The 13,050-nt window shown below is 42.6% G+C and overlaps 2 protein-coding genes across 2 annotated transcripts; one reads left to right on the top strand and one right to left on the bottom strand.

Moving 5' to 3' along the window:
- The first annotated feature begins 638 nt into the window (after positions 1–638).
- On the top strand, positions 639–2,824 carry LOC133901447 (zinc finger BED domain-containing protein RICESLEEPER 2-like). The gene is made up of 3 exons (XM_062342817.1): positions 639–755; positions 1,673–1,805; positions 2,052–2,824. Exons 1-3 carry the CDS (start codon positions 639–641, stop codon positions 2,822–2,824), a joined length of 1,023 nt encoding a protein of 340 aa, XP_062198801.1.
- A 4,057-nt stretch (positions 2,825–6,881) lies between these two features.
- LOC133901910 (uncharacterized) lies at positions 6,882–8,004 on the bottom strand. The gene is made up of 2 exons (XM_062343445.1): positions 7,503–8,004; positions 6,882–7,369 (listed from the first exon to the last, which is right to left on the bottom strand). The coding sequence occupies exons 1-2, from the start codon at positions 7,789–7,791 to the stop codon at positions 7,107–7,109; spliced, it is 552 nt and encodes a 183-aa protein (XP_062199429.1). The 5' UTR covers positions 7,792–8,004; the 3' UTR covers positions 6,882–7,106.
- Between the last annotated feature and the right edge of the window lie 5,046 nt (positions 8,005–13,050).

The following is a 13,050-nucleotide window of genomic DNA, read 5'->3' on the forward strand; positions in this document are numbered from 1 at the left end:
AGTTTCGCGGGGAAGGGAAGCGGCGGGAAAGGTTTTCCGCTCGTTTCGTTTTTCCCTCCATTGCAGTATCGTATCTTCCGCCGCGAGATAAAGAACGCTACGCTTCCCTCTAGTCTCCTCCGAAAACCCAGCTCTACAGATCCTTCTCTTGCGCCATGGGATTGTGAAGATCGGTATGTGCTTTCTCTAGTTCTTGATGATTTTTGGTAGATAACGCACCGCTTTCTCTTTTTTTTTTAGATCTTGCTTTTAACTGGGGGCTTGGGACCTCCCAAGTGCGCCCGGGAAGTAGGGGGTCAGGGTCCCAAACTGCATCGGCAAAGAAGATGATAGCATGGTGGCTGTGTAGTCTGACATTTTCTGTTCATGATTATTCCCTCAAATGCTATTAGTCTACTTTTCTCGGTTCTTTAATATTGTTTTACGACCACAACTTAGTCGACATGTTAAAAATCCCAAATTAAGTATTGCATTCATTAATAAGTGTGTTCAGTTATTCTTAGGTAAATAAGTTCGTCCAGTTAGCTTCCCGAATAGAAGTTTGTTTAATTGCATTAGAAAAACGTTAAATTGCGATAACTTTTAAAAAATTTCTCCATATTTACAATGTGTGTCTCTTTATGCCTAGGCTGCTATGCATGGAAGATGTGGTTGACAATGCCAACAACGACATAGCTGAACAAGAGGAGAGCACAGGCAGCGTCTCCAGCCCACTGTTCTCGGTCAATAAGCCGAACAAAAGGCTCCGGTCGAAGGTGTGGGATGAGTTCATACCCACCTTCGTTGACGGAAAGCTCGGAAGGGCTGAATCAGGGCTGGCCCTGAGATTTAAATGACATGGGACGAAACTAAAAACGGAGTTCATCGAATGCAAATATTAAAATATTTATATATTAATTATAAAAATAATATTTTAGTAAAGTTTATGAGCATTTACGATAAACTTGAACAATCTAGAATGCGTCTGTTAGTCAAGTTGAAACAAAATTATCGTAAATGCTCACAAGAACAAAATTACGAGGGATCAGAGTACACATACGTATGCTTGCGTTAATGCATGCTAGCTAGTTAGAGATACTCACATGCCTATGTACAACTTGTTGCGTACAGTTCTAGTTACTCATCGATATATGCAGCAGGTAGCTTGCAGCTATAGTAGCTTTGGAGCTATCTGCTCGCAGGTACCAGCACCACAATACAAACGCTGGACCCATTGATCGTCGGAGCAAGCGGAGACCTTTTCATATTTCAAACGTGCAATCTCAGCAAGGGTTGGATTCATTTAAGTGGAGTGGAAACTATAGAGAAGAAAAACCGGTGACAAAACTCATATGGTAATGGTTGATGTATATACTCGATCGAAGTTGTGAGCATGCAGAACGTTTTGGAGTCATAGTCTCATGGAAAGTAGGAAACTAGCGGTCTAGATAGAAAAAAATACGAAAAAGGTAAACAACCAAATAGATTAAGCAGTCAGGTCACTTGATTTTTATGGACCGGAGGAACCAGACCGCTTGTATCTTACCGTACGGACTGTTAGGTCTAACTACTACTATAAACCTAATTCTATTTATTGTCATACAAACTATTAAGTATACATACTATATATAGATATATAAGAAGGACCCCTCGGTTTGAGGGCCCGGAGGGCCGCCCCGCTTGACACCCTCAGGGCCGGCCCTGGGCTGAATGCATGCGCTGCCACCGGGTCTTCAACTGCACCGGCGCCACTGGCACTACCGGCCTGCGAAATCACTTGGCCAAGTGCCGCCCTGGGACTCGGAGGAGACCAAGGCAGCAGGAGCATACGTCCTTGCCATCTACACAGAAGAGTGCAGCAGCAGCTGGTTCTGATCCGAAACAGAAGAAGCTCCCATTCCTGCTATCCAGCCAAAAGAAATGGACAGGCACAGCAGATGCAACACCTGTGCAGAAGCTTGCGTTGCCTGACACTCCCACCAACATAACTAGGATCAATCAGGAGGTTGATTAGAAGGGGTCTCGCGAGGAACTTGCAGCACCTGAGCAGAATACTCTTGCTTTGTCTGGTATTTCCGCTGACATGAATACGAAGAATCAGTCTGATGGGGAAATCGCATCACCTGAGCAGAAGGACATCCCTACTGACACGAGTCAAAAGAATCAGGAGATTGATCAGGACGGTTCTCATGAAGAACTCATCGGGATATTGGCCATGCACGGGCACCTACCAAGGATGACAGAGCAAGATGGATTCAGAAAGTTAGTTGCTTGGTTGAATCCTACGGTCAAGGTGTCATCCCACTGCGACCTGATGGTCAACACTCAAAACTTGTTTCAGAAAGAAAAATCTAAGCTGAAGGAGAATTTAACATCCTTATGCAGTCGTGTTTGCTTGAGTGTATATATGTGGCACTATGATCCAGTGTTGGCATTCTTGTGCTTGAGAGTTCACTACATCAATCATGAATGGGAGAAGCAGGAGGAGGTCATCGCATTCCGTGCTGTGGATTCCTCTTGCAATGCAAAGGAATTGAGTGATATCATATCGGGAGCTATTGGACAATGGGGTCTTCATGGCAAAATTTTCAGCATTATACTGGATGATGCATTCATTGATGATTCAGTGGCTTCAAATGTCAAAGCCATCCTCCAGGAATGGAACCCACTCGCTGCGAATCGGAGCTTGTTTGTAGTACTTGATCAGGTTATTCAGGTGGGATTGGATGAGCTTGACAAAATGTTCCAAGCATGCAAACCGTCCTACCCCTTCAGCAGTACAGTATCCCAATTGCAGATATGCACCATCAATGGAAGTGTGGGGAATAGCAAAAAGAATTTGTGAGATATTGGAAGATATTGGAAGATTTCCATAAATACATGGAGTTGATGCACATCTCACCTAGTTCAGGTAGTATCTTTGACACATTATGGGATGCGAAGAAAGAAGTGCACCGTCAAGCTAAATACAGTTACAATGAAGCATTTTCCAATGTGGTGAAGAATATACACAGAAGTTCGAGGAACGCTGGAAACTCTGTTCCTTTCATTTCTGTATGCCTATGACCATGGATCCTAATTGCCGTCTGAAACGCATCAAGGCTCACACTCGATATATGTTTGACAAAGAAGACTATTTCCACACGAAGTGCATGATACATTTCTCAGCCTCTTCAATGAATATTCATATCAGGTGGAAGACCCTAGCTGCACGTCTGGGTCTAAAACTAGTAAGGGAACTGTTGCAGATAGGGATATGCTGGTGGAGTATTATAATCATTCTATAAATCAATATAGTGAGCGACCGATGACTGAACTTGATCAATACGTGCAAGAGCCACATATTTCAACAGGTAAGCCCAGTGTTCTCTGGTGGAAGGAACATAGCCTGACTTATCCTACAATTGCGCGGATGGCACGCGATATATTGGCACTACCCTGCAGCACCAACTGCAAGTTAGCAACAAGGACTGCAAGACCTGCAATATCTGCGTCTGATAGCACACACCTGATTGAAGAGCTTGTTTGTACTCAAGAATTTCCTTTTCCTTATTTGGGAAAATATATATCTCATTTCTTGTTTTTATCCTATTACGTTCTTATACTAACAGAACTTCTCATGTCTTGATAGGTACTAGTACGACGAGCGAGGAGTTAACCGATGATCTTTAAAATGAGGACGTCATCCTTCCTAATGTTCCATGTAAGCTGCTCTCCTAATTTACGCTCTGCTAGTCTGGTGCTGTAAAAAATGCCTCATTTAGTTGCCGCTCCTATGCAGGATTCCAAGATGAGATATCGTGGGACACTTTAGGTGGAGCTTCAGGAAATTTTGGGTTACTAGATTTAGTTAGTGATGGAAGTGTAATGGGGCTTTTGTATATATGTGTCGTGTGGAGCTTGTCAGTAGTCCCTGCTTCTAGTTTCGGATACTAGAACCTTGTCAACATTCTATCTTTTGTTTTTATTTTCGGATATTCACTTACTCCTTATATCCTCTTCGGGTGCTTCCTCTCTCCAGATTTGTTTTGGTCTCCTTAGGCTAAGAATGTATAGCGTGCTTTGCTAATTCCTGTTGCACCAGTTTGATCTGTTGTTCCAAAAGTTGAGATTTTCTCTGAATAATGATACACAACTTTTGCCTTTGCAGCACGCACGCACGCTGCTAATCAGGCTTTCGCTACTTCCAGATCATGAGCCGGGATGCATGGATCCCGGACCAAATTATCAAACAATCCCCCACCCATGCACGATAAGATCTGGATCTGAAACAACAGTGGCCGATCACAGAAATTATCAGCTGGATTGCCACTGATTTCATTGCACAAACCTTGAGGCGCGACTGACAAAATGTTCAGATGATCTTGGAAAACATCAGATCTCTTTGCAATACCATTTTTCAGAGCTCACCTGCTGAACTGAACTGAACTGAGCTAACTGAACATGATAGCTGATCCTGCTGCACTGGCTGTGGCCTGTGGATCCGGATCTCTGTACAGCCACTAATACTTTTTTAGCTCAATTCAGTTTCAGTTTCAGTTCTTGCAATGCAGGCTGACCCTCGTGCAGACTGCAGGACAGTGAGACTCAATCCCGAGAGCGCAGCGGTGGACGGCCGGAGCAGCAAGCCACACGTGCGCGGACTGCCTCCCCTCGACGGGCGGCTCGCTGGAGCTCCACTGGCAGCAGTGGATGGTGTCTGTCCGGGCTGGCACTGGCAGGAGCTCCCCCAAGTGGTCTGATGGAGCTTAGCGCCCTAAACATTTCATCAACAGCAGTGTTGTCCTCGTCTGCCGAGTATTTTACACTGCATTGCATGTGCACGGCACCTGACAGTCACTGGTGAGCCTCTGGGTTCTGAAATTCAAAAAGAAGACGCCTCGAACATCTTGAATTACAGACGAAGTATGGTACCGGAGTAATTTGGATTCGAGCGAAACAGAAGATGGGAGATATGATGATCTCTGCTACAGTTTTGGTATTTATCTCTTGAGTAGTGACTGTGAAAAACACTTATCTCCGGTTTATAGTTGCCAAGTTAAAATATATCTTGATTTATCTTATGTGATGAGTAGTTAGCGTTTGTGTGATTTTTATTAGTTAGCATACGCATGGTTATATGCTGTAATGTTGATTTTGTCTAATCAAATTTGAAAAGAATTAGAGTTGGTATCTTTGTCTCGGTGCAGTAAGCCTATATTCACCGGATAGTCCGGTGTGAGGGTTTTTAATCTCACCAGATAGTCTGGTGTGTAATAGAAGTGAGCACCAGAGCTTTTCAGCGTAGAGGTAGAGAAAAATTTATTCACCGAAAGGTCCGGTATAACTGAGAGTGAGCACTCGACTATTATTTCAGAAAATGGTGTAAATATGAAAGTCTAATACGGTAGCCTCACCGGGTGGTTCGGTGTATGCACGAGTGATCACAAGAGGCTTCACCGAACAAAGATTTTCAGAGAGGTTGAAAAATTAAGTTCCAGTGAAGATGTAATCACCGGATGGTTCGGTAATTGATGTGTGAACACCATAGAGTATCACCGAAGCTTTTCAGTTCTGAGGCAAATATTGAGATGTTCACAGGATTGTCCAATATTGAGATTTTGTGATCACCGGACAAATTTTTCAGAGAGGAATGCAAAGCATGTTACAATAGAGTTATACTCATCGGATGGTCCAGTGTTGCACTGGTGTGAACATCAGACCATCCAGTGTTCATATTTTTGTTACATCTGATCTTTTTCATCTTGATTTCGATTTGAACTAACATGTGATGATGTTATATAGTTCTGGAGATGCATGTTTACTAGTCTCATGGTGTGCAGGTAGTGGATGCAACTTGGGAATCGACGACGAGTGATCAGGGCTAAGCGGGGTGAAGATTGATGAAAGTGACGTGTTAACAAAATCAAGTGAAAGGGATGCCGGTGCAAGTGACAAGGCGACCCAAGGGATCAGGAGCAGGAGAGACTTGTCACGGTCAAGATCATAAGGCAGAGAACACGCGTCAACATCGAAAGACTTGCTTGAGGTTAAAGCAAGCAGCTGTGAGTAACGCCTTAAGAAGTGTGCGAGTCGGTTTCCCGGTTTGGCCATAAAACCATGGACAGATGCAGTGCACATGGTATCGTCGTGAAGCTTGCGTCGAGGTGAAGCTAAGTCGTGTAGGCAGCACGATCGTCCGATGGATGAAGGAGAAAATGGACTAAAATATCCTCGGTGGTAGGTAGTAATGTACTACAAGAGAGTAGTATTTTGGGAACACTAACAAAACTTAGGGGTTAAGTTTCCTATGCTATAAATAGAGGGGTTTGAATTGTTGGGAAGCCCACCGCTTTCGTTTTTCTTTTTGAGCTGAAATTTCAACACTTTGAAAAGTTATTTTTCTTTATGTTAGAAGCGTAGAATTTACATACACATGCATATGTGATAGGGTCTTAAATTCTCTTACCTCTAAACCATCATCTTGGAGATTTTATTTGCTCGGTGATCTTATCTATGTTTCGTCCATCTTCAAAGTTACGAGCTTTCGGGCACAAAGACATATGAAATGGTTTAAATAGAACATATGATTCATATTCCATCTATGGAGTCATATTGCCTAGAAACTTTTTATCTTACTTTGTCTCTCTGAGTATTTTACTTCCGCTCAAAGTTTAAGGTGCGTTGAGTGATTAAATATAGGAGAAGATTATCTATTTCGGAAAAAAAAATGTTGAGACGTCTACACCTCTCTTTAGTCGTCACTTTCGATCCTACAATTTAATATTCTTTTAACTTACTTATCCATCAGATTTGTATCATTTCTGCTAGTTATGCCAAGATTAATATGAAAGACTGACTGACAGAGAGTACGAATTGCATTCCTTTTCTCCCTTTCTGCTCAATGTTCCTGCACTGCTTAGTTGCAACTTTTGCAAACCACTCCATTGATTTGAACACTGAGTTTGAGTTTCACCATGCCAAATTACATGAGAGATGAAACAAGCTTCCTATTGATCCTGCTCTGACACTCTGATTTACATTCTTTTTCTGGCTTGGTTCAAGTACTTTATACTAACAAGCAAGCATAAACCAAAAGGAAAAAAAAAGGAGAAAGAAAACCAGATGGTACAGTCTGGTCAGTAGCATTAGCTCGTGTTGGATTCAGAGAAGCTGCTGCTCTGGCTCGCGGCCTCGGCGATGCTCTGCAGCGCCGGGCGCCAGTGCCGGCCTCTCCCGGACGCGCCGGCGCCCCGGTGCCAGTCCTTCTCCATCTTCCCGTCCCGGTTGGAAGAGCGCTGGTCCGCCCCGTCACCGAGGTCGCCGCGCCGGAGCTGCTCGTGCTGCTGCCTGATGGCCTCGCAACGCTGCATCTTCTCGTTCTTCCTCGCCCGAAGCGCCTTCGTCACCTCTGCGCGGAACACACAACACACAATCGGGTTGAAATCGCCGCAACGAGTGGCGAAAATTCCAGGCGCAATCAAGAACCAAGTCCCAAGCCATCCCATCGCCATGAACCGATGACAGAATAGGTGGGTGCTAACCTTGCGTGGTGATGAGGCGGTAGACCTGGCCGAGGAGCAGCGTGTCCTTGGGCTTGAGGAGCTTGACCCTGGTGATCTTGGCCCCGCCTGCCGCGGCACCTGCCGCCGCCGCGCCGTCCCCGGCGGTCTTGTCAGAGGCCGAGATGCGGAGGATGACGAGGGCGACGTAGTGCCCCGGGTTTGTCCGCATGACTTCGGCGGCGGTGGTGGACCAGTAGAGCCGCTCCACCTTCCCACCGGGGTGCTGGATGATGACCGCCGCCGCCTCCGCCGCCTGGCAGTTGCCCATCGCGCACGCGCACGCGCCTCCTCTGCTGCACCAGTTGTGGTGGTCCAAGGAGCAGTGCCGGTGGGCCGGTGGCGGTGGTGGTGTGAGTTCTTGAGATGGAGAAGGAGGCGGTGATGGTGGTGGTGGTGGTGAAGGAGGCGGTGGTCATGCCATGCGCTTGCCGTTTTTGAGGTGGTGGTGTTAAATGTGAGGAGGGGTGGGCGATGATGAGCTTGTTTTTGAGGGATTTTGGGTCTTGGGTCCGGGTTTCCGTGAAGGATTCGTATCCACTGCAGTCGCAGTAAAACTTCGCGACGCAGAAGTTTCACGAGCAAATTGTACAACTCTTGTCGATAACGACAGAAAATTTACCTGGGAAAAGGAAGCATTGGCTCTTATCTGCTTCGTTCACTTTTCTGCACCTTTTGCTAGTTGTTATCTGGCTTTCCTCTTTTTTTTTCTCTCTCTTTGTGTTTTTTTTTAAAAAAATTATTTTTAAATAAGAATAGCGACTAGAAATAGATGAATATACATCTTACAAATTTCTTTTAAAACTGATGATCTTCTTCTATTATGATCACCCAATACATCTCAAAATTAAAACGAAAACAAAACTGAAGAGAAACAAGCCGTTATAAGAAAGCAAGCTCTTATTGTTGGAATTGAATATTATGTTTCATCATTGAAATCTAATTCATACGTTATCGCACACAAAAGCTTGTAACTTGAAAAAACAAATACTTAGATCCAAATAGATAGATTCTGTGAAAAAACTCTTCTAAGTTGATTATTTAAAGGCAAGAGAATTTAAGACCTAATTTTATGTCTCTAGTAACAAGAAAAACAACTTCAACCAGAGATAAAAATTTTAGCTCTTTAGCAATAACAAAAATCATAACCAAAAAGTAAAAACTCACAACAAAGAAAATTAGCCAAAAGAAGAAAACTAGAAGGAGATAAATACGAGCATCGGAGAAAACATGCACTTCATTTCTTGCAAATGTCAGCTCTCTTTTCGGCAGATTACAAGATGGTTTCTTCGTAAAAAAAACTCTCAAATATTACAAAAGCTAAGCTCTCTTATCACCTTTTCTCTAAAACTCTAGCATACAAACTTAAATGACTGGCTCAAACCCCTCTATTTATAAACATAGAGATGTAACTTAGCCAAAATACACCTATCTTCCAATGACCTCCTACCTACACCGGGATATTTTGGTCTATTTTTGCTACATTCTTCGAACATCCGTGGCTTCTTCATCTTAGCTTCACCTCGACGCAAGCTTCGCGATAATATCACGTACACCCCATCCATGTTTGAGGTTAAATCGCGAAACTACCTTGCATGCTTCTCAAATCGTGACTCATTGCCACTTGCTTATCCCTTAAGCAAGAATCCTGATATCGATACGTGTACTCTGTTTTGCGATCTTGACCATCAGTAAGTCTCTCCCGCTTCCGATGACTCAGGCCATCTTGTCACTTGCACCGGTATCCCATTCGCTTGACTTTATCAACACGTTGTCTTCATCCATCTTCACATACTTTGCTAGGATCGCCCTTGACTCCACCCAGCCTCCTCGATCGTCTGGCACCAAGCACCCCTCCGATGACTCAGGCCATCTTGTCACTTGCACCGGTATCCCCTTTGCTTGACTTTGTCAACACATTGTCTTCATCCATCTTCACACACTTTGCTAGGATCACCCTTGACTCCACCCAGCCTCCTCAATCGTCCGGCACCAAGCACCCCTCTTAGCCCCAATCATCCCACCGTTGACCGCTAAATTACATCCATCACCTACACAACACTAGACAAGTAAACATGTATCTCCAACACTATTATGGATTAGTCAAAATCAAAATTCTCTGTTGAAGAACTCATCCCAGACAAATCATGAACATCGGATATCTGAACTTTAACTTGGGTACTCGAAAGTTCCGAGTTCAATCCAGACGAGGCTCTCTGTTTCAATTTTCCCATGACACCAGAAGTTTCAGTTTTGGACCAGAAGTTCCAGGCTGGCTACCGAAACTTAACCTCGGAAGCTCCAGCGAGACAAAAACTCTGAACACCAAATATTCAACCAGAAGTTCTGGGTTCGGATCGGAAGTTCAGGATTCACCAGAATCAGCACATCAAAGCTCATGCAAAGCCGAAGATCATCAAACCAAATAAATTTCTATATCAATCAATCATCGTATATAAACCAAGACACATTTCAACTTTGTTTCTCAATCTCCCTTTGATGAATGCATTAACAACTCTCAAAGCACAAAGAAATTGGTTTAAAGAAATTCAGCAAGAGAAGCTCATCCAAGTGACAAAAAACTCGAGAAAGAGCAAAAGCATGTCACTTGGCATAAGAAAGATTGCAAAAGCTCGCGAAGCAAAGACAAGTCAAAAACCTCAAAAGCCCAATAAAAGCACAAATGCTCATCTTTGATGAATGCACATTTTTCACATATTTTCTCTCCCTTTCATCATAAAAGATTCTTCTTTGTAACTTAGTGCAACTTTCTCTCCCCTTTGGCAATGCAAACATCAAAGACAAAACACCATGCAGTGCATGAACATTGAATCCTAATGAACTTTCACAAATATACCACAAAGCATTTGTGAATGTTAGAAACGTCAAAGGGCTATAGAGAGTAGAATGTGGAGCTCACAATCGCACAAATGCTCAAAAAGATACAGTGTCACGAAAACATGAAGTTACACAAGCTAAACTGAAGAATTATTAACGCATTTAAGTTCACATAGCCGAATCATGATAAAAATGACTACCACATAAGCATTCACTCGTGCCGAGGCAATACAACCATTAAGAGGTAGCTAACTTTGATCTCAAACTAGGCAAACAAGCATTCATGATATAGAATTTGCAAATGCTCACATACAAAATCAAGAATTAGTTAAATCAAGTGCTTAAAAAGATTGAACAATTAGGTATATATTTCTTTATAATTCATTTTATCATCATGTTGACTTTAGCAACTATGGGTTCACTTTTTTGGAAGATGAACACGAGCATTTGAGGAAACATGCACTTCATTTTTTGCAAAGGTCAGCTCTCTTTTTAGTAGATTACAAGATGGTTTCTTCATAAAAAAAAAACTCTCACATATTACAAAAGTTAAGCTCTCATATCACCTTTTCTCTAAAACCCTAGCATATAAACTCAAATGATTGGCTCAAACCGGCCACATAGCCCTACCCCTCTATTTATAGGCATAGAGAGGTATGTTAGCCCTTAAGTTTCCTTGTTCCTAAAATATATCTCTTTTCTAATGATCTCCTACCTACTGCCAAGGTATTTTGGTCTATTTTTCGCTAGGTTCATTGAACATTTATGGCTTCTTCATAACTTAGATTCATCTCGACGTAAGCTTCGCGATGATACCATGTGCACCCCATACTTTCACGGTTTTGAGGCTAAACTGCGAAACCACCTTAGATGCTTCTCAAAGCGTAACTCGCTATCATTTGCTTACGCCTTAAGTAAGCATCCCGATATTGATACATGTACTTCATCTTGCGATCTTGATAGCCAGTAAATCTCGCCCGCTCTTTATCCCTCGAGCCACCTTGCCATTTGCATTGGCATCCCCTTCTTCCTTTGTCAACACACCATCTGTATCTATCTTCACACGCTTTGCTTGACATCCACGTCCACAATTAGGATCACCCTTAACTTTGTCTAGCCTCCTTGATCACTCGACACCAAGCATCATGCTTAGCTCCGATCATCCCACCGTCAACCTTCAAGTTGTGTCCATCACATGTACAACACTAAACTAGCAAACATGTATCTCTAACACCATTATAGATTAGTCAAAATCAAAATTCTTTGTTGAAGAACTCATTAGACAAATCATGAACACCGAACATCTGAACTTTAACTTAGGTACCCGGAAGTTTTAGGTCAAAACCAGGAGTTCTGAGTTCAATCCGAACGGGCTCTCTATTTCAATTTTCCCATAACACCAAAAGTCTCGTTTTGAACCGTAAGTTCCGGGTTGGCTGCCGAAACTTAACCCCAGAAGCTCTTGTGAGAAAAAAAAAACTCTGAGCACCGGTCAACTAGCTCTTGTGAGAAAAAAAAACTCTGAGCACCGATCAACTAGCTCTTGTGAGAAAAAAAAAACTCTGAGCACCGGTCAACTGGAAGTTCTAGGTTTGAATCGAAAGTTTCGGATTTATCAGAATCAGCATATCAAAACTCATACAAAACTAAAAATTATTAAACCAAATAAATACTAATATCAATCATTCATAGTATATAAATTAAGATATATTTTAATTTCTCAGTTTTTCTTTCACTTGATCTCGATTCTGAGATGAATTCCACTGAAACTGAACTGAAAAAATATACGAAAATCCAGAGTAATTTGGTGGCCGGCTCGCCACGAGCCATCGTATTGATGGGCCATGCATGGCATTGATGGCTGTAGCACGTAGGGAGTGACGTGACTTACGGCGGACCCGCTGTCAGAGTCAGATGCTTACACGTGGGTCCCACGGCATGGGCACAAAAGTGCTGACTGACCGCGTGTTGTGCAGGCAAACAAATTTTGTAGAACTTGGTTCTATAAAAAAAATTCTGAGATGATATATATATATATTTTTTCAGTTTATCTATTAGATCACGAAATAAATGATATAAATAAGATTTTATAGTCTTTCTAAACAAGATTCTATAAAATTTACTTTCAATTAGACCTGATTTAAGATCCGGATCAAGTTCGATGATTTATGAAAGTTTGAGGAAAACTAAGCATAGAATATGGGTGTGATCTGAGTCATGACTCCGGTTGTTTCAGTGGGAGTTTCGCTCCTGGTCTCAGGTCCATTATAATTTCCTTCTCACATATTTTTTGCCATTCTAACAGAGTGATCGTAAAACTATACAATTGCATTGTTTAGAAACAGAAATGTCATAGATAACAATTTAATTCCCACGAAGATCAAGATAAATGCACGCATTCCAACCTAGGACAAAGTTTTTGTTTATAAAGTCAGGTTGTTGCATTGCAGGCATGCCGACGCTTTTGCTGAAGCGTATAAGAAACGACTTGCAGCCAGGGGCAGTAGAGTGCCACTCTCGGTGCAAGCCCATCTCTACACGCTTTGCTCAAATCTCGTCGATGCACACAAAAGATCTCAACTATATGTGCTTGTTTTGACACCTGCAAGGACCATGCTTACACAACTCAACAATTTTCATTTGCAGACAAACAATAGACACTCTAGTCACTCTACTTGCACTTAACATTTCG

The sequence above is a fragment of the Phragmites australis genome, chromosome 20 (genome assembly GCF_958298935.1).
Source record: "Phragmites australis chromosome 20, lpPhrAust1.1, whole genome shotgun sequence".
NCBI classification, from domain to species: domain Eukaryota; kingdom Viridiplantae; phylum Streptophyta; class Magnoliopsida; order Poales; family Poaceae; genus Phragmites; species Phragmites australis.